Here is a 21,426-nt window from a genome sequence, read left to right as displayed (position 1 = left end):
TCGACCCACCATTCAAGCCCCGAGTCAGGCGAGACACATTCTATCCTCCTCAACGCTTCCCGATACCACCGTGGGAGCAACGCAGGTGGCAGCCTCCCTACTCCCGGTACGAGACCTGTCGTTGGTACCCGGACGACTACCACGATTGGGAGCAAGCATCCCAATTTTCATCGGTGTCGAGGGTATCCCATCGGTCTCGGAAGGCCTCTGCGTCGGCGTCGGTTCCCCTGGATCGACAGTTGGTTCCGGTAGATGTGGATCGAAGACCACCGATCCTTCCACCGCGAGAATCGACCCCGATGCTCTCGGAGCACTCCACACACAAGGACTCCTCGTCGTCGGAGTCGGAGAGTGAAGTTCAGGGATTGGAGCCTTCACCGGGTTCCCAGACGGCCGAGGATCTCCCGATCTCGCCGTCGGAGGATCTGAAGTCCTATGGGGACCTTGTGAAGCGGATTGCTGCCACCCTCAAGCTGCCTGTGACGCAACCGGAGCCAGTAGTGGACGACAATGTGTTCGATATAATGCAAAGGAACACATCCACTGCGGTTGCCCTGCCAGTGACCAAGGTGATCCTCCAGGTGGTCAAAGAGCCTTGGGCGCGACCCTCCTCGACGCCAGTCTCATCGAAACGGCTGGACCATATGTATAGGGTCCAAGAGACTGGGGCTGAGTTCTTGTTCACCCATCCGCGCCCGAACTCGGTGGTCGTCTCCTCCTCTTCGAAGGCAAGGAAGGTCCACTCCTCCCCACCGGACAAAGAAGGGAGGAAGATTGATGGAATGGGCCGCAAGGTCTACTCCGCGGGGGCACTCGGCATAAAGGTGTCTAACTATGCCGCCTGCATGGCTAGATATCAGTATGCTGTGTGGGAACAACTTTCCCCCTTCCTTTCCTCGTTAACTGAGGAAAAGAGGGCTGCTGCAACCAGGCTACAAAAAGAAGGTCTCGCTGTGGCCAGACAACAACTGGCCGCAGCAAAACATATGGTTGAAGCCTCGGCCAAACAGATTACGTCTGCAGTCTGTATTCGACGGCACTCCTGGCTCAGGTCTACCACGCTCCACCAGGACACTAAGACCTTCATCGAAGATCTGCCGTTTGAGGGTGACGGGCTCTTCAGCACCACAACTGACTCGGCGCTGCAAGAGTTCGACAAGAGTGTCAAAACCTCTAAGAACTTGGGTGTCCAATCTGCTCCTAAGGCTTCCAAATCCAAGCAGTGGTCCAAACCCTGGACTAAGAAGCCTTATCAGAAGTTCTCTCCGGAGCAATGGCGTCCTCGCCCTGCCCAGTCCGAGCGATCACCCTACTCGGGTAACGGCAGGAACCGTTATGGATCACAACCGCCCAGCAAGTCGAAGGGGGTTCGCTCCCAGAAGCAGGGGGTTTGACTTCTTCCAAGCACGCGTCGTCGTCCCCGTTGGGAATTCATCCATCCGCCTACGCCCTTTCCTGCCTGCCTGGGAGTTGATCTCCACAGACAGGTGGGCTCTGTCCATCATAGAAGAGGGCTACAAAATAGAGTTTGTTCAGACCCCAAACCAGTCCGTGGTAGTCACCACTCCCCCTTCCCCACCTCTGCTGGCGGAGGTGAACAACCTCCTACAGAAACAAGCCATAGAGGTAGTTCCACCGGAGGCCAGGACGGGAGGCTTCTACTCCCGGTACTTTCTGGTTCCCAAAAGGGACGGGGGCCTAAGGCCTATCATGGACCTTCGGAGTCTGAACAAATTTATTCTGTACCAGAAGTTCAGAATGGCTACGCTGCAAACAATCCTGCCCCTCATCAATCAGGGAGACTGGATGGCGACCCTGGACCTCAAGGATGCTTATTTTCATGTCAGCATCCATCCCACGTTCAGGCGTTTCCTACGGTTTGCAGTGGGTGCTCGTCACTTCCAATTCAGGGCCCTGCCGTTTGGACTGTCTACTGCTCCTCGGGTGTTCACGAAGCTGATGAGTGTGGTGGCTGCCCATCTTCGTCTGCAGGGAGTCGTTGTCTTCCCATACATCGACGACTGGCTTCTTGTGGCGAAGTCGAGGGAGAGTCTAACAACCCACATCGCTACCACTCTGCGTCGTCTTGGCACCCTGGGGCTGCAAGTCAACCTGGAGAAATCCCATCTCACTCCCTCAAAGACAGTTCAATTCATAGGGGCTCTGTTGGACACTCAACAACATCGAGCATTCCTCCCTTCGCAGAGAGCGAAGGACATCATCAATCTGGTGCAGCTACTTCAAAGGCGGCGGTGGGGCACGGCTCAGCAGCTCCAGCGGATGCTGGGGTTGATGGCCGCGACGACAAGCGTGCTACGTTTCGCAAGACTGCACATGAGAGGCCTACAGATTTGGTTCTTGCGCCACTTTCGGCCTCTCAGAGACTCACCTCGAAAGAGGTTCACCATTCCACCCGGGACTCTCCGCTCCTTGCAATGGTGGGGAACAGAGAGCAACATCCGTCAAGGGGCCCCTTTTCATCTGCCGACCCCTACAGTAACCATCGCTACCGATGCCTCCATGTGGGGGTGGGGAGCCCACCTGGAGGAGCTGTGTGTGGGAGGCAAGTGGCCACCGAAACTGAGCCGGTGCCATATAAACTACCTAGAACTGCTAGCAGTTCACTTTGCCCTTCGATCGTTCCGTCCACTGCTGGTGGGACAGACTGTGGCATTGCTTACGGACAATACCACTGCCCTGTGCTATATAAACAGACAGGGGGGGACAGTGTCTCGCAGGCTATGCTCACTGGCGATGGGTCTCTGGGAGGAGTGTCTCCAGTGGGACATTTTTGTAAAAGCTACACATCTGCCGGGGGTCCTCAACATACAGGCGGACTCTCTCAGCAGGGGTGGAGCCTCCCCACACGAATGGGAACTGCAATGGAGGTTCCTAGAGCCGGTGTTCCAACTCTGGGGCTACCCACAGCTGGATGCTTTCGCCACCGCGCAGAACAAGAAGTGCCCATTGTTCTGTGCCAGGGGAGGTGCGGATCCGGCTTCCTTGGGAGACGGACTTCTACTTCGGTGGGAGGGCTGGTTCCTGTACATGTTCCCGCCCTTACCTTTGCTAACGAGGGTGGTCCACAAGTTAGTGCAGGAGAAGCCACGTCGCATTCTGGTGACCCCGTGGTGGCCCCGTCAGGGCTGGTTCTCGATTCTGCTCCAGCAGTCGAGGGGGACCTTTTACCAGTTCCCGGCAGAACCGGACCTGTTGTCGGCCCAGGGAGGGCACGTGCTCCATCACAACGTGCCGCACCTGAAGCTGACAGCGTGGTTCATCGACCACTAGACTTCTCCACCAGGGTTCAACAAGTGCTCCAGAGTAGCAGGAAACCTTCCACCCGTGCCTCTTACGAGAGGAAGTGGAAAAAGTTCAGTGACTTTGTGGTTGACTCTCCAATGTCACCTGACACTGTTGGGCTGCCCACAGTTTTTGAGTTTCTTTTGTCCTTGGTGGATGAGGGGCTGGTATTCTCATCCATTAAGGTCTATTTAGCAGCTATTTCTGCTTTTCATGATTCAGTTGAGGGTTACTCTGTCTTTGCTCACCCGCAGTCCAAGAGATTTATGAAGGGATTGTTCCGCCTTCATCCCCCGTCTAGATCCCCTCCACAGCTGTGGGATTTGACTTTGGTCCTGGACAAGTTGACTCGTCGCCCCTTTGAGCCTATGGCGACATGTTCCCTGCAACTTTTGTCTTGGAAGACTGCATTTTTAGTTGCCATCAATTCGGCACGTCGTGCAGGGGAGCTCACAGCGATGCGGTGTGACTACCCATACCTTGCCTTTAGAGAGGCTGGGGTCTCTCTGGCCCCAGACATTACTTTTCTCCCGAAAGTAGTTTCCCAGTTTCACCTTAACTTAGAGGTTTGGTTGCCCACCTTTTACCCTAGCCCTTCCTCGGATGAGGAACGCAGACTGCACGCGTTAGATGTTAAGCGTGCCCTCCTGTTTTATCTAAACCGTTCACGGGGTTTTCGTACGGACAATCAACTTTTTGTTTCCTACTCTGCCCCAAAGTTAGGGTCCAAAATTTCTTCTCAGAGACTGTCCAAATGGCTCACTGAGACGATCAGACTTTGTTACTTGTTGGCTAAGAAGCCTCTACCTGGACCTGTTCGTGGACACTCCACAAGGGCGATGGCCACGTCGGTGGCATTCCTGAAGGGTGTGTCCCTTTCCGATGTCTGCAAGGCGGCTACCTGGTCTTCTCCGCATGCCTTCATGAAGCACTACGCGCTGGACGTGCATGCTCAGCAGAGGACTCGGTTGAGAACTGCGGTGTTGCAAGCTGTTTCTTCAGGCTGACCGTCTTCCCGCCTCCAGGTATGCTTTGCTTGCTAATCTCCCATGAGTGTGAGGCACAGAGACCACGAAGAAGATAGACAGGTTGCTTACCTGTAACTGTAGATCTTCGAGTGGTCATCTGTGCATTCACACTACCCGCCCTCCTTCCCCGCTGCTGACGGTCTCTCTTCAGTAAAGGGGCTTTCAGCGGTCAGGGAGGAACTGGCGGGATTGCCGCGCGGGCGCTGGTGGGCATGCGCAGTGGGTCGCTTGCGCATGCTCATTGGCGCCGAGCGCGGAAAAATCCCGGGCTTTTTCAGATACCGATTCGGGGATCGGCGCAGGCGCACTATCCCCATGAGTGTGAATGCACAGATGACCACTCGAAGATCTACAGTTACAGGTAAGCAACCTGTCTTTCAAGAACAACCAGATTAGTAATTTGAGATTCAGGATAAATGCTTGGATTCGGAACAAAAGGGGATTCTCAGAATGAAATTCTGGAGCTGCACTTAAATTACACTCCTGGCTACAAGATAATTCCTTGGGAAAGGCATGCAGGACAGCTACTGTAACTGTAGGAAAGGTAATGCCAGGTTGGAGACTTGTTCCCGTTTTTGGAGTCATTGCTCAGCAGTCCAGGACATGAGAATAAGAAGGCATTAAAATCTGAGTGGATCCTGATGGAATATGTCAAGAAAAACAACTGGACAACCCACCATGTGTTACATTTGAGGATGTCTAAAGCAGAACTGTGGAAACCTGACATGATCATTGCACGTGATAGAAAAGCTGTTGTGGTTGATGTAACTGTGAAAGTTGATTAGAAAGTGCATGGCTTCAGAGAGGCCACCAAAGAAAATATCAGGTATTATGGATTAGAAGAGCAAGTAAAGACACTAATAGGTCCCACAGAAGTAATCTTCGTTGGATTTGCCATGGGCGAGGGAAGCCACCCTGTGGACTTGCGTACAAACTGTGTGGTACTTTGTTGTCCAAACATGCACATTCCAGCTCCTTTTTGGGGTTACCTTACCTCTTTTCTACATGCACTATTTTGGGTATATTAAAAGCTGAAACTGAAATAGTCGTGGAGCATTCGAAATGTTATTGCAGTTGTTGTAGCAGAACCCCTCCAGCAGAACAGCAGCAAAACATGGTGGTAAAAGGGTGCCCACAAAGGTAAAATGGGCACAAATGTATGCCTTAAAAAAAGCTTGGAAGCCCAGAGAAAAACCTCCATATGGAAGCAGCTTAGCTGTAGGAGCCATTCCAGAGTTCCAGACTCAATGATACGATGGAGTAGGTCAGCGCTAAGATCTACTCCATAAAGCCTTGGAGAGGAATAAACAGTGTGGTAAAGGTGCTCCTCCCACCCTTTTAATTTGTTTAGAAACGACCTGGCAGTGCCAGTGGGGCACCCTAATGCCATAACAGTGAAAGGCTAAACTATGTAAAGAGAAGGCATCCGTCTTCCCTCAGCACTGCTCTCCCTGGACCTTGGATTGGGTGGACTGCCTTGGTGATGCCTTCTGACTGGATTTGCTCCTGTTTTGATAGGAGGAGATGCGGCCCTGAAGTGTCATATAAGCAATGGGGGGAACTGAAGAGCTGCCTTGTGTTTAGGTTGAGGGGGCCTCTATCTACTTTGAGCTCCCGTTTCATTCCAGCTGGCTTGTTCTGGCCATATTGCTTTCCCCTGGATCTCCTTTTTCAGAGATCTCTGTGTCACTTTCTCCGAGAGCTATGGAATATAATTTCTTCCTGTTTTGAATGCTTTGTTGTAAACCTACTTTTGTTGGGTTAAGTAGTGGGATGTGATGTAACTATAATGTATCTGGTTTAGTCTTTGTTGGGTTCATACCCTTTTTTTGCCTTCCTATAGTTCTGAACTAGCTACCCTTAAGGACTGTATTGATTGCGTTGTGAAGGAAACCAAAATAATAGATTTTATTTGTCTAATTACAGGTGTAATAACTGAGGCAGAATTGCTTAATTCAGAGGCTGAAACACAGAGCAGCTTGCCAGATATTCCATACGAACCAGACCTTGATATTGAGGTTGATTTTCCCAGAGGTTTGTACACTTTTAAAAAAAGAATCACCTTAAGGTTGTGTGTATGTGCAAGCTTTTTTAAAAAAGACTACTTGTTCCCATTCTTTCAGGAAAGCCATATCAAAGCCCTAAATTTAGATCTCTCTCAGATCCTCCCCATTGGCTTAGAACAATTCTGCTTCCATGTTTTCATATAAAGAAAGGATGACAAAATCTTGCTGGATGAGGCCAAAAAGTCCACCCATTTACCAGTCAGCCAGTCATATTGTTCTTTTGGAAACTCACAAGCAATGGCATGGAACTGATTTTTTTGTTGTTCAGTCACACAGTCAAGTCCGACTCTTTGCAACCCCATGGACAAAGTCATGCCAGGTCCTCCTGTCTTCTACCATCCTCTGAAGTCTGTTCAAATTTGTGTTAGTTAACATCAGTAACGCTGTCCAGCCATCTCATCTTTTGCTGTCCCCTTCTTCTTTTGCCTTCTGTCTTTCTCAGCATCAGGATCTTCTCCAGTGAGTGCTCCCTTCTCATTTGGTGGCCAAAGTATTTGAGCTTCCAGGGAACAGTCAGGGTTGATTTCCCTTAGGACTGACTGATTTGATCTTCTTGAAGTCCAAGGGACTCTCAAGTTTCTTCTCCACTACCACATGGAACTGTAGCCTTTGCATCTGGTACAAATTGCCTCTGAAGTGGGAAATGTTTCTGTTGTTTTTATTAAATTTATGAATCGCCTCATCCCAGCCAATGCCGGGCTCTAGGCGATGTACAACAAGAAAATACACATTCAGCCAGAGGTCACTATGATATCCTCCATGAATGTGTCTTAATTCTTTTTAAAGCCATCTATACTATTGCCCATGACCACTTTTTTAGCTATACGTTCCACCAGATCCACATTTCATGTGAAACCATCTCTGGTATCACTATCATCTTGAGATCCCCTGTTGTGCAAAGGATTCAGAGTTAGCCACCATCCCAATATCCTCTTCTGCAATTTGTATCAAAAAGTTAAAAGCCTGGAAGTATTAATGATGTCCTTGTGAGCACCACATAGGAGAGAACCAATGAGGAGTTTAGGTAAAGCAAGAAAAGGGTGTGTGTTCAGAATTGGGGGGGGGGGGGGTTCTTGGTTGAAGTGAGGAATTCCAGGAATCTGTTGTAGACCAAGCTTGAAAAAATTACTTTTTCTTTTTTAAGGAAAGGCATACACACCAATTTTAGTTTACGCACTTCTTTTAATAAATGCCAGTGTTTGCATATAATATTTGGACAAATAAGGGCTCTCAATTATATATACCTTGACAACATTTTGGGACCACACGGTAGTTAAGCCTTTCTTATGGAAATATACTTTTACTGTTTGTGCAGCAACAGAGGAACTTGATACAGAGAGTGAATTTTTGCTGCTTCCTGTCTTTGGAGAGGAATACGAGGAACAACCAAGACCTCGAACTAAAAAGAAGGTACAGCTTTATGTGATTGATATGTGTAAATGATTAAGCTTTGCATTGCAGATTGATTGTATTATTTGATTATGCCTTGTTTATTATAATAGACTGAATTAGACCTATTATGCAGAAAATTGAAGCACTTGCTTCAGATGTCGGATGATACAGCTCACAGGGAAGAATTCGTTGGGAAGAGATAGGTTTCACAGGTGGCACTGAAATGACAGGGAGTCTTGAAGTAGCGTGGCATGGTCCCTCTGCTGCACACCTTCATTCTAGTAGAATTTGCAAGGGGGGATTTCCAGGCAGATTTTGGCCCTATTAAAGTTGATTATGGATGCAACAACTTCATGAGGTTGGTTAGGCTGACCCAAGGTTATTCAGCAAACTTCCGTGACAAGAGTAAGGATTTGAATCTGGGTCTCCAGAATCTAGTCTGATGCTCTAATCACTAAACAGGCTCTCTGTATTTCTTTTACAAAAGTTACAGTTCTGTTGTTTGAAAACAGAGTGAACAATTTAGCGGAAGTTTATACTGTTCTGTGAAGAATTCTGACTGTTCATAATAACAAAATATTTCAAACATTGCAACAGAGTATCCAACCCGTTTCCAGGTTTTAGCACTTAAATGTTACTGCACAGGAACATAGAAGTGGGAGATTTCATGAGAAACATTTACAATTCTCAGGTTGGCAGCAGCATTTGTAATCCTTTGAACATGGGCAAATTGTGCAACTCTCATTTTGTGTGATTATTTAAGGAGACTGAGGAAGCTTGGGTACAGAGTTACCCCAATGGGAAAATCCAGTTGTTTCTGAGGTAAATTCATACCCTCAGTACTTTTTTGCCTATAGGAAGGTAATGGTAATTAATTTTTCCTTTGGGGATAACATGAATCAGACTACCAGGAACAAAGTCCTAAAATAGAAAAACAATGGAACCACTAATTGTTGAGGTTTTGTTTTGTTTTTAAAAATGTGTCACCCATGATAGAAAATGACCCCAGAAATTCAGGTCAAGGCTATGCAAATATGGGCAAGATAATTCCCATTTGGATTTTCTTCCTTTGGAGATTCTTATCTGGTATTTCTTCTTAATGTGGGATCTAAAGCTCTTGACAGTAGCCTATGATTTGATTTTGAGGAGAAATACAGTATACTTTCCCTGACTGCATGTTCAGGTTGGATATTATATTGTATCTTTTTATATGCTGGCTTGACAAACTGGCAGAGTGTAAATTTGAGATTTCACAATGTTCTGCATGGTGTTTTTGATCTACTTTGCTGTGGGCCTTGTATCCGTTTAACAGTGTGTATGATACAAAGTAAACTTAAAATGTTAATGAATACATGAATAAAACTTTGTACAGATGTTGAAAACCAATTTTATTTTTTTTGGGGGGGGGAATACTATTGCGCTGCTAGCACTATGTGTAAACAATATTTTAAGGATTGGGTCCTATGATTTAGTTCCACTAATGGCAGTGGGTCGTTTTCTTCTGGTGCATATGACCACCTTCTGATACCAGCAGAAGAAACTCCTTGCATTAGCAGAGGGCTGCTTGGACCAGAGGAAAAGACTGCCGTTAGCGGAAAGGAGCTGTAGAATAGAAAGTTCTTTATATCCTTTATGTATTTTAATGCATACTTGTGCCAGTGCTTTGAGGTGCAGAGTGGTTTGTGAAAGATTATAGTGTAAGGACCTAACCAGTTGCTTTGAGCTCATGAATTGCAGGCATTACATTGGTCTTCAGATATCTGGTTGACAGCTGGTAGTTATGGTTTGACTAGGCATTTGTTTCTCTGTAGTAAAGAGTAGAATTATTGACTGTAAGTTCAATGTTATTAAGTCATATTTACAGATCTGTTTTAATGGCAGGGAGCGAAGAGAAAAGCAGTGTCAGAATGCCACTCTCAGGATGATAGCTCTGAGAATTCAGAGTGCAGTTTTCCCTTCAAGTATGCGTATGGTGTAAATGCATGGAAACACTGGGTAAAAACTAGGAATCTAGATGAAGATCTGCCAGTATTAGATGAGCTGAAATCAAGTAAGTATCTCCTCCTTAGCTATAAGTCTTAGGTCTAACAGACAGCCAGTGTGTTCCAGTAGAGTGTGTGTTGAACTTTAACCTGTGTTTGATTTCTGATTCTGGGCTTTATTGGGGTGGTTTGGGGGGAAATGCTCACAGTCTTGGCTCCTAATCAGTAACATTTGGGTTATGGTTTGTTACCGCAGAGAATTATTGTGCTTACAAGCTAGTTAATCATGAAAAGTTCTATTGAAATTGACAGTTGTAACAAAAAGCTCTGTCTGCATCTTGTTTTTTACTTCTGTTGGATGCTGTGTTTTTCTACATCATGTATTCTTCTGCAGGATGCTATATTCTATTAAGTATTATGCTACATAATGCTTACTTTTTGCTTACCATCTCAGCCAAGGCAGTGAAATTAAAAGAAGATATTGTATCACATACTCCGACTGAGCTAAACTTTGGATTGGCACACTTTGTTAATGAAATCCGAAGACCAAATGGAGAAAACTATGCACCTGACAGCATTTATTATCTGTGTCTTGGGATTCAGGAGGTAAATCACCCCTCAAAATTTATGCATTGTTTATAGCAGGGGTCCCTAACCCCTGGGCCGTGGACCAGTATCTGTGGCCTGTTAGCAACTGGGCCGTGAGTTGTATAATTATTTCATTATATATTTTTTATTTTTTTATTTTGTGGATTTCTAGTCCACCCTTTCCCAAGTCGGGCTCAGGGTAGATTACAACATAATAAAACCGTTAAATCGCACAATAAAACAGTTAAAATTAAACAGTTAAAACCATCAAAATAAAATAAAATAAGGCAGCATCAGTGATATGAACATCATTCACAGATTAAAACACAGGATGCGGTCAGTGCAGGGAGGCCAATTAGATGATGTGAGGACGCCTGTCTGCCTCAGCCAAAAGCCTGGCGGAACAGCTCCGTTTTACAGGCCTTCCGGAATGGCAATAGATCCGGTAGAGCCCGTATCTCCTTGGGGAGCTGATTCCACCAGGTTGGGGCCAGGGCTGAAAAGGCACTAGCCCTGGTTGAGGCAAGCCAGATGTCCTTTGGACCAGGGATTTTACAATGTAGCAATAATAATAATAATAAGACGACGACGATGATGATATTGGATTTATATCCTGCCTTTCACTCTGAATTTTAGAGTCTCAGAGTGACTCACAATCTCCTTTACTTCCCCCCCACACACACAACAGACGCCCTGTGAGTTTAATGGGGCTGCGAAAGCTCTTATAGCAGCTGCCCTTTCAAGGACAACTGCTACGAGAGCTATGGCTGACCCAAGGCCATTCCAGCAACTGCAAATGGAGGAGTGGGGAATCAAATCTGGTTCTCCCAGATAAGAGTCTGCGCACTTAACCACTACACCAAAATAATTGAAATAAAGTGTATAACAGTATCATCCCAAAATCATTGCTGCCCCACCCTCGGTCCCTGGAAAAAATAGTTTTCCACAAAACCGGTCCCTGGTGCCAAAAAGGTTGGGGACCACTGGTGAGATTATTCCGGGCATAGGCGTGGATGCTCGGCCAAGGGATTCCAGTGCTCCTGGGGAGGGGAAGGTATGACGGTGGGAATAGACAGAAGTATAAAGGAAGGAGACGGAGACAAAATGGTGCTCGGCCACCTTCCAGTCTACTTCCCATCCCAACGGTGGCAGGTAGTGGGCCAAGAGGAAATGCCCGTCTCCGTCATTGGTGTTATGCAACGCCAGGTCCATAAATAATAAGACCTCGACCCTTAGGGAGTTCCTGCTTCGGCAGGACGTGGACCTGGCTTGCGTGACTGAGACCTGGGTACGGGACGGGGAGACAGTGGCTCTCTCTCAGATGACCCCCCCCCGGGTTACTTGGTCTTTCACCAATCGCGGAATAGCGGGGGGGAGGGGTGGCGTTCATACGGGAGGGTTACTCCTTCCGGGCTCTCCCGGCCCCAACAATTGACGGTATTGAATGTGTCGGTCTGGTGTGGGATGTCGGAGAGGGGTTGGCGATCTGGCTGGTGTACCGTCCCCCTAACGCACCAGCTAGCGCCTTACCATCCCTGATGGAGGCGGTGGCGGGCTGGGCGTTGGAGTACCCAGGGCTTACTACATTGCCACAAGGCAAGCCAAATGTTAGCGAATTAGAGATAGGCTGTGAGGCATTTGCGAAACATTTTGCAGATAAAATCACGTCGCTCTGCCAAGACCTGCCTATCACATTGGACACAGTACGGAAAATTGAGGCTCCGTGCCTGTCTTCTGGTTTAGTGCTGGGTCACTTCGACCCACTCAGCCTGGAGGAAGTCGACGGAATTCTCTCTGCTGCTCGCCCAACAACCTGTGATTTGGACCCTTGCCCCTCCTGGCTGATTAAATCTTGCCAGAGGGAGCTTAGATGTCCTTTACGGGACATCATAAATAGATCCCTCCTAGAGGGGCACTTTCCAACACCTCTGAAAGAGGCCTTGGTCCGCCCCCTCCTGAAAAAATGTACAGCAGACCTGGCCGAATTGGCAAATTACCGACCAGTGTCTAATTTACCGTTTTTAGCTAAAATTATTGAGAGGGCAGTGGTGTCGCAGCTGCAGAGGTTTCTAGATGACGCTTCCATCCTAGACCCTTGCCAGTCTGGCTTCCGGCCGGGCCATGGGATGGAGACAGTGCTGGTCGCCTTGGTAGATGACCTCCAGTGGCAACTGGATCGAGGTGGCGTCGCGGTGCTGATGTTATTAGACCTGTCGGCGGCGTTTGACACAGTCGACCATCAGCTACTGACCCGCCGCCTCGCCGACATAGGGTTTAAGGGGTTGGCCCTACAATGGCTTTCCTCCTTCCTCAAGGGTCGGGGACAAAGGGTGGCGATCGGGAGCGAGCGGTCCCAGAGGCGCACACTAGACTGTGGGGTGCCCCAGGGAGCAGTTCTCTCCCCAATGTTATTTAACATCTATATGCGCCCCTTGCCCAGATTGCCCGGAGGTTTGGGCTGGGTTGTCATCAATATGCAGATGACACCCAGCTCTATCTGCTAATGGACGACTGGCCTGGCTGCACCCCAGGGAATCTGGATCAGGCATTGCAGGCTGTGGCAATGTGGCTTAGGCTGAGTGGGCTGAAGCTGAACCCGACGAAGACAGAGGTCCTTCGCGTGGGCCGCGGCGCTCTGGGGAGGGAAATACCTCTCCCGGTTTTCGACAGTGCGCCCCTGAAAGCGGCGCACCAAGTCAAGAGCCTGGGAGTTCTACTGGAGCCTTCATTGTCAATGGAGGCCCAGATAGCAGCCACTGCCAAGTCAGCGTTTTTTCATCTGAAGCGGGCAAGGCAGTTGGCCCCTTTCCTAGAGCGACGGGACCTAGCAACAGTGATTCATGCGACGGTCACCTCAAGACTGGACTACTGTAATGCCCTCTACATGGGGCTGTCTTTGTGCCGAACCTGGAAGCTGCGGCTAGTGCAGAATACGGCGGCTAGGCTGTTGCTAGGACTCCCGAAGTGGGAGCACATACAGCCAGAGCTGCGCGAACTGCACTGGCTGCCAGTTACATACCAGGTTCGCTACAAAGTGCTGGTTATTACCTTTAAAGCCCTATATGGCCAAGGACCTGCCTACCTGAGGGACCGTCTTTCCCCATACGAGCCCCAGAGAGCACTGAGGTCAGCAGGGAAGAACAAGCTAACTATCCCTGGGCCAAAAGAGGCCAAACTGCAGAACACCCTCGCACGGGCCTTTTCCATCGCAGCTCCATGCCTATGGAACCAGCTCCCGGAAGAGGTGCAGGCTCTGCGGAGTCTTGACCAATTCTGCAGGGCCTGCAAGACCATCCTTTTTAGGTCAGCTTTTACAGACTGCTGATTTATGATCTCTAAACAAATGGATCCGCCAAAATGACTTGGCCCAGGGACCCTCGCTATCATGTAAACTGACATAAATAGCGCCAGGAACATCACTGTTACTGTCAAATTATGTCAAATGTGTATTTAGAATTGTTTTTGGACAATGTTGATTTTAAAGTCTTGTATATTTATTGTATTGTATATTTTATGGATGTTATTAGCCACCGTGAGCCTGCTTAGGCGGGTAGGGTGGGATATAAATAAAATTTTATTATTATTATTTATAGGATATAGATATCATGGTAAGCTTTTAATTTGCAAAGTATGGGATGGTCTTTTTGAAGTAATGTCTAATGGATGTTAGGAAGCAGTGCTTTTATTACCCAGACAGTGAAATGCCCCCCTAAAATGCTTTATTGACAGAAGGTTTTAAATTGATCAGAATCTAAGGAGATTGGTGGGTTGGGGGAAAAGGCAGGTAGTTTTTGTTCATTATTTCTGAGCCTGCACTCCCATCTGCCAAAGAGAGGAAGAAATTTTAAAGCTGCTTATAATGTAGTCAGTTCCCAGGGTGAAGGAGAGGGGGATTCCTTGTTGTGTGACAAATAAGCCCTCTCATAAAAGGACTGCAGATGCTTGCATTCTTGTACTGAATAGTGTTGTACCTGAACCAAGCTAGTTCAAATCTCTATTCAGCCGTAAGCTCACTTGGTGACCTTAGGTCAGTCAACTGTTTCCCTGGCTGACCTGCCTTGTAGGCATGTCCCCCATGTATGCATAAGCTCCTTTGCAAAGAAGGGAGGAAAATATAATCCATAAAAAGTGCACTGTGTGCCAGGCTGACCAAATGTATTCATAATTGTGGATTAATCTGGCTGCTCAGTGTATGATTCAGGATTCTCAGTGTCACTGTTTATTTAGAATTGGAACTCAGTGTCATAGTACCTTCCATGCAAGAACGCTCTTTAGATCATAACCTACAAAATAATATAGAAATCTGGAAGAAATACAGTGTGCTATGTTGAAACTTTTGTGATATGTACAAACTATCTGCAGCTCAGTGTGCTTGGACTGTGGGGCTAAACGTAGGTTATTGGCTTAATTCAGCCTTTGTAACAAATACTGGCCTATTTTTAACCTTAGATGGAATATTTTTATACATTAACGTGCCTGAGAGATGCTGAACTGAACAGTGCTCCTTTTTGTGTTGCTACTTCAAGAGTGAATAGAAGACTGCATATAACTCCTAGAATAGTTTGCTATCTTCTTGTTGTTTTTTATCTGTACTGAACTGAGTACCTCTCTTTCTCTATAGTATCTCAATGGAAGCAATAGAAAAGATAATATCTTTATGGATCCAAATTATCATACATTTGAGCAGGAATTAAATAAAGTACTCAGAAGTTGGCAACCAAGCATTCTTCCAGATGGTAACTTTTCTTGTCATAGTTGTTTCTGTCTTTTCTTTGGTATTATGTAGCAGTTCAGAGATCAGTGCAAGTTTTTTTTTTAAAAATCAGCCTTTGACATGTGGATTTAACTGTTTAAGCTCTATTAAAAGTCCTAGTTTGATTGTAAATTCAAATATCTAATGGGTTAGGCGGGGACTATGGATCTGTTGTGTGAAACATCGCTGAGAGCTGTAGTTCAGTTTAGGAGATGATATAATCAAGTTTATTAGTTTCATTTGGAATCTGGCAGATTTGCTTGGGCTTGTTTATAGTATAAAACTCTTAGCACACATTGTTCTTTTCCTTCTCCTGTTAGGTTCAGTATTTTCTCGAGTTGAAGAAGACTACCTCTGGAGGATAAAACAACTAGGATCCCACTCTCCAGTTGCTCTTCTGAACACACTTTTCTACTTTAACACCAAGTATTTTGGGCTGAAAACAGTGGAGCAGCACTTAAGACTTTCCTTCGGCACCATTTACAGACATTGGAAGAAAAACCCTCTAACAATGGAAAGCAAAGCTTGTCTTGGATATCAGGTTTCCTCCCTATGTGGAACAGACAATGAAGGTACTTGTTAACCTCCTGAAGTCCATATTGTTTAGCATACATGGGCACCCTTGTTTTAGAGGTTTTTGGACATGTATTTGATTGTTTATTTACTTCATTTATAGCTCACCTTTCTCAACTGAGACTCAGAGTGGATTACAAAAATCAGAAAACAATTCAAGAGTTAATTTGCTCTTCTCAGATAGCAGCAAGGTAGTGTTTACCTCATTTGAAACAGAGGCCAACATTTAGTTTTGGCTCACATTTAAGGGGAAGATAGGGGCTTTCCTGCTATTTAGCTTTCCTATCTCTCAGCCTCAGTAGGAAGGGCAAAAGAGTTATAGCTAAACCTTGCAAAACAAAAATTAGGAATCCCAGTACATTTGACTGAACAATAAGCATACCTTGTCCATTACAGCAGAGTAACTGTAGCTGTGATTCATCTGTAGCTGTAATTCCTTCATCCCATTCTGATACTGTGTCTCTTGAAAGATTTAAGGTTTTCTTAATTTTCCTCTTGTGCTAGAAGATAAAATTGCCAGTGGAAAGAGGAAGCATGAAGATGATGAGCCAATATTCGAACAAATTGAAAATACAGCAGATCCCTCTAGATGTCCTGTGAAAATGTTTGAATGCTATTTATCTAAGAGGTATTTATTTTCTTTCAGTTGGTGTATGTATTGTAAAATCTGAAGATTTCTTAACTGTTTGCAATATACAGTAATAGAGATTTTCAGCCCTCTTTAAGGGAGATAGAATGCTACTTGCAGCAAATCCTGACTTTGCACTTCCATGCAAATGGGAGACAGGTGACTTCTCATAAGTTATAAACAAAATTTTCAGCTCTGTAAAACACACACAAATTTTGTTTAATTTAACTAGCCGCCTGTATCCTACCTGTCCACTAAGCCATGGAGCCTTCAAATGAAAACTCCCTCTAACTTGACTGGCTTTTCCCTCTCTAGAGGGAGGGGATGCAGCTCCGTGGGTAGAGTATCTGCTTTGCATGCAGGAGGTCAGGGGTTCAATCCTTGGCATTTAAAAAAAACAGGTATTAGATGGTATGGAAGCAGGCCAGTAGTCAAGAAATTTTCAGTGGTGGAGCCCAAAAATGACATCACAAAAATAAAAAAAATCCCATGGCCAAGTCCCACAGCCACAGCAAGCGATAAACACAGCAGAGAGCAGGGCCCATGGTGCATACATAGTGAGGAAGCCAGCTGCTGCAATGAGCCCAGAGTGCATCCACTGCCCAGCCCCGCTCCCTCCAGCTGTCTGTGCCAGAGGCCAGAGCCCAACGTTGCTTGCCCCACCCACCCAGGGCAGCCCCCAGGGCCAGAGCAACGTGCCACAGCTCAAGCAACAGCTAGCCCCTGGAGGGGCTGTGCTGGATGAGAAGTCCGGAGGCCTTGGGAAGAAGTCCGGGCGGGCTCTGAGGGGCCCCACCATAGCTAGGAGCCTATGAGTCTGTATGAAAGACCTCTGCCTGAAACCCTGGAGAGCTGCTGCCAGTCAGAGTAGACATATCTGACCTTGATGGACCAATTATTCAATATAAGGCAACCCCAAGAGTCACTTCAGTTGGCAGAAGGCCCCATAGGGAGGATACTGCTCAATATCAGCAGTGCTCAGCAGCTGCCAGATTTTGCTTTTACCCAGGTGTGTGTCCATGCAGTTTTGCACTGATGCCCAGTCACATCAACCCATCTGTACAAAGCTGCACCTTTGAGGAACATGCATCAGTTGAGCCATCCTACGGTTGCCTTTTTTCTTGAGTGCTGCAGCTCTTAATCAGAAGCAGTTGGAAAAGGAGGTGCCACACCGAAGTGGCTTTATTTGTATTTGAAGTGCTCTGGTTTAGCTGGAAAGCCAGTAGGGGGAGCACTTGACATATATTGGGAAACCCGTAGCAAAGTTCCGGTCAGCAAAGGGAAAAAGAAAACACTAAAACTGAATATTCCTCCTATGTTTTTAGCTGTTTTTTTAAATTGCCAAATCTTATATGATCCCAGTCACCTTTTTGACTTCTGATGTTTGTATTCACTCTTATCATTTGAGTTTACGGTTATGGCAAATAACACCCTTATCTTAATGCAACAGAGATAAGGAATGGAAGTCATTTTATAAATCTGTGTCTAATAATTCGCTTTCTGGGGCAAGTTAGTGCAGTGATTTCCCATTTACCTGATGAGGAGCTAATTCCTCATAATGCACTGGGATTTATACAGTAAAGCATTTGTCTTCCAGGTTCCCCCTCCCCCCCTTCATACACTATTAAATATGCAAGTTAAAAACTATTATATCATTGTTCCAGTCCTCGCTCTTAAGTTGTATGGCTGAGATCATTAGATGATATTAGATTATATCAATAGGTACATTAATGCCATTTCATTCTAGTGCAACTACGGCCATACATTGTTAATATCTGTGTAAAAATATGTATTTAAAATTTTATGTCACTTTTCTCCCAACAATCAACTCAAAGCAGCTTACATTTTAAAAGCAGCAATACAATTGAGCATTCAGCAAAAGAAAAATAATTCAGTTCACTCCAGGGCTGGTCCTTACATCTATTTGGCCAGCTCACTCAAAGACACAGGCTAAGGGCCAAGAGCCCTTTGGTTCTTTCTTTCCCTTTGATTTTACTAGATACCCTAACCTGGCTGGTCCAGGCTAGCCTGATCTCGTTAAATCTCAGAATCTAAGCATGGTTGGCCCAGGTTAGTACTTGGAAGGGAGACCACTAAGGAAGTCCAGGGTGGCTAGTGGGAGGCAGGCAATGGCAAATCACCTCTGGACATCTCTTGTTTTGAAAACCCCAAGGAGTCACATAAGTGACTTGATGGCACTTTCCAACAGCATTGCCAGAAAGCTTGTGCTTTTGGCCTCACCTGTATTTTAACACCTGGAACAGAGAGAGGAGGAGACATACTCTCAGTCCTGATCTTCTGTAACTGGCAGCCATGCTCTCACAAGCTCCCTGCTTGCTAAACATGTGCAGATTCTGTATTTAAAGTACTGCTCTGCTAACCTTTTCATTCTCCCTTTTAGCCCACCAAACCTCAGTCAGAGAACAGATGTGTTCTATTTGCAACCAGCCTGCCCTGATTCCTCAGATGACCCATTCTGGTACACCTCCACTTCACTGGACCGCAATACTTTGGAAAATATGCTTGTACGGGTTCTTTTAGTAAAAGATATTTATGATAAAGACAATTATGAACTGGATGAAGACATGGATTGAACACTCCTCCAAACCATTTGTGCAGGGGAAACACACACACATACACACACACACTCACAAAACAGCATTAGATAGTCAAGCTGCTAGACTTTTACTATGGGGAAAGAAACATTTCAAGTTTACTCTTTGTTTTAACATGTTTTGTAGCAGTGTACCCTCCACTGGGTATTACCATGTAAATAATCTGTGAGCGCGAAAGTGGCCATTATTCTTCATAGTGGTTTTAGGATACTTAACAAACACATTCATTTTTTTAATTATTATTTATTTGGTTAGGTATGTTTAGCTTTTTACATTGCAAAATTTGAATGAGAATGTGCCATGTGTAATTTTTTTTGGGGGGGTGGGGCGTCATAGTAAGCAACGTCTCTATTGCACAGCTTCCCTGTTGCAGAGCTTCCCTGAAAGAGGGGGGATCTGGGCTTTTACTGGGTTCTGAAGCCAGGTAGTTGTGTATGGGTAACACTACTAAAGTTTAGAACTTGCTGTGTCTTTTCAGAATTTTTTAAATAAATTGTAAACTAATAGGTTTTTTACTTAGTTACTGAAGCCTTATGAGGTTATGTAGAGAGAGGGTTCCATCTTATGTACCAAAAATAGACGAAAGAGAATGCTGTTGATATTGATGTACTGTGATGTGGATCTATACTGGTGAAAAGAATTTCTCTTTTTTTCTTTTTCTTTTTCTTTTGTTGCCCTTATTAAAAGAAAACCTTAGTATCCTTTCCTTATTTGTGACTCTCTGAATTGCCCTTACAAATACAGTGTACACTGGATAAGAGTACAGGCTTGAAGACATGTGACACATTAGTTATAGAGTGTACAATAGACATTTATGTCTCTGATAGCAATGTAACAACCTTCCAATATGGTGTTTACCTTATTAAGAGTTGGCACTTTTCTAGCCCTCGTTAATTGCATTGTTTCAAAGTCTCACGTACGGTAAATCCTTGACTTGATGGTTTGTGTACATCTGAAAGGTCTGGAAAATCTTTGCAAGTAGTACACATGCCAGATAAGGTGTGCACACAGATGAAATTGTACTTCACAGCATTTTCCTCCTGTCTTTTTTGTTGATTAGGAATGTTAGTAAAAAGTTAAAAAGTAAAGCACTCTATTTCACCATTCTGCTCTGTACAATGTGTATCCATGCTTCAGCTTTACTTTTGCCTGGGATGCGTTCATGCCCCATGTATACAGAAGAGGGATTCTGTCAGTTTTTGTTTTCTGCTGCTGCCCTCTTTGTGGCTGGTTGAATCCTGCTTTAAAAGGTCCCCCATGCTTCTTGAAAGGTTGCTTTGGAAAGGGGGGAGAGCAGGGAAGGGAAAGTCCCAACGCAGATGCAGCATTCTGCATATGGTCCTTTTAAACGTGGCCTTTGTGAGATATTCTGGCAAATCACCTTTCAAGCATGACTTCTCATAGATATGCAAGTAAGCAGTGGCAGTTGTTTTGCTTCAGGCAGGAAGAGCTGTTCTGTTTCGCCCTTTTAACAGTCCTATATCTTGCTAGGTACACTCCCTGATGCAGGAAAGGAGGGAGGGCTTTCAGATATTGTAGTTCTGAGGCAGTGATGGGGAGCTTGGAAGAAGAGTGGAAGGCAGATACATGCTCTGATTTAAGGACATGCAAGCCACTTGAACAAATGGCTAGTGCAGTTGACTGGAACAGAGAAAGACAAATCAGATCTTCAAATTTGGTAATGGAATCTTCATTCCTTTGAATTCTTGGCTCATACAAGATCCCCAGCAATGGAAATGCATCCTTCAGGGAGGAGGTGCATACTGTGAATAACGTGTATCAGCCTATGTTGCAAAAGGCCTCTCACTGGTTTTAGTGGGTTTGCACAGTAGCTGTTCTCTAGTAGCTTTTCACATTAGGAATTTGTTTCAAAATGCAGTTCATCCATTCTGTGCATATTACTTAGCATGATCATTCTTTCAGTCAGGAATAACAGCATTTTACAGGCTGGCTAGTTAATTTTGAGTTTTCCAGCTTGATACATTTTGATGCACGTTAAGTTAAAGGCACAAAGTTATGATTTCATAGCTGATGTTCAGCAAAATGCACATTGATATATTTATGAGAAATCACACTATGCTTTGTGTTCCCAAACACAACTGTTCAGGGAGGAAGCTGCCTGGTTCAAATGTATAGCAGTGATCCCATTGAAACTGACAGTCTAAAACCAGACAAGTGCAGGTGGATATTCCTTTGTTTGTAAGACCCTAGAATTTTTACTTGGTAAGCAAAAAGGTTTTTTAAACAAAATTCAAAAAAACACTTGTGTGCATGGTTTAAAATTAAGTAATTTTTTGAAAATTCCACATTAAAGGATTGTGTTGTTGCAGGAAAAATATGCTTTGTTCAGCGTTCAGTACTTTTTTTTTCTGAATTCATCCTCTGTTAAACTATAAAAGCTATTCATGTATACATCCATCCTTTTATAGTTTTCTCAGCCACAGTGTTGGAAGATTTGCAGCAATAATTTTTCAAAGTTCCTAAGAATATTCAGACCA

The 21,426-nt window shown here is 45.3% G+C and overlaps 1 protein-coding gene across 4 annotated transcripts in view; it reads left to right on the top strand.

Annotated features, from left to right (window-relative positions):
• ZMYM2 (zinc finger MYM-type containing 2) overlaps nt 1–19,634 on the top strand; it is a 93,879-nt gene extending 74,245 nt beyond the window's left edge. For 3 of the 4 annotated variants that reach the window (XM_060234823.1, XM_060234824.1, XM_060234822.1), the window contains 8 exons: nt 6,258–6,365; nt 7,713–7,807; nt 9,671–9,839; nt 10,226–10,377; nt 14,981–15,095; nt 15,433–15,684; nt 16,190–16,313; nt 18,715–19,634. In XM_060234823.1, coding sequence (XP_060090806.1) covers nt 6,258–6,365; nt 7,713–7,807; nt 9,671–9,839; nt 10,226–10,377; nt 14,981–15,095; nt 15,433–15,684; nt 16,190–16,313; nt 18,715–18,907 — 1,208 coding nt within the window. In that variant the 3' untranslated portion in view covers nt 18,908–19,634. Of the gene's footprint in view, nt 1–6,257; nt 6,366–7,712; nt 7,808–9,670; nt 9,840–10,225; nt 10,378–14,980; nt 15,096–15,432; nt 15,685–16,189; nt 16,314–18,714 lie in introns of those variants that run through there. The other variant, XR_009555208.1, reaches the window with a different exon arrangement.
• The last annotated feature ends 1,792 nt before the right edge of the window (nt 19,635–21,426 follow it).

Source organism: Heteronotia binoei, chromosome 3, assembly GCF_032191835.1.
Source record: "Heteronotia binoei isolate CCM8104 ecotype False Entrance Well chromosome 3, APGP_CSIRO_Hbin_v1, whole genome shotgun sequence".
NCBI lineage: Eukaryota > Metazoa > Chordata > Lepidosauria > Squamata > Gekkonidae > Heteronotia > Heteronotia binoei.
Note: the sequence above shows the minus strand (reverse complement) of the source record. Positions and strands in the feature narration are given on the sequence as shown.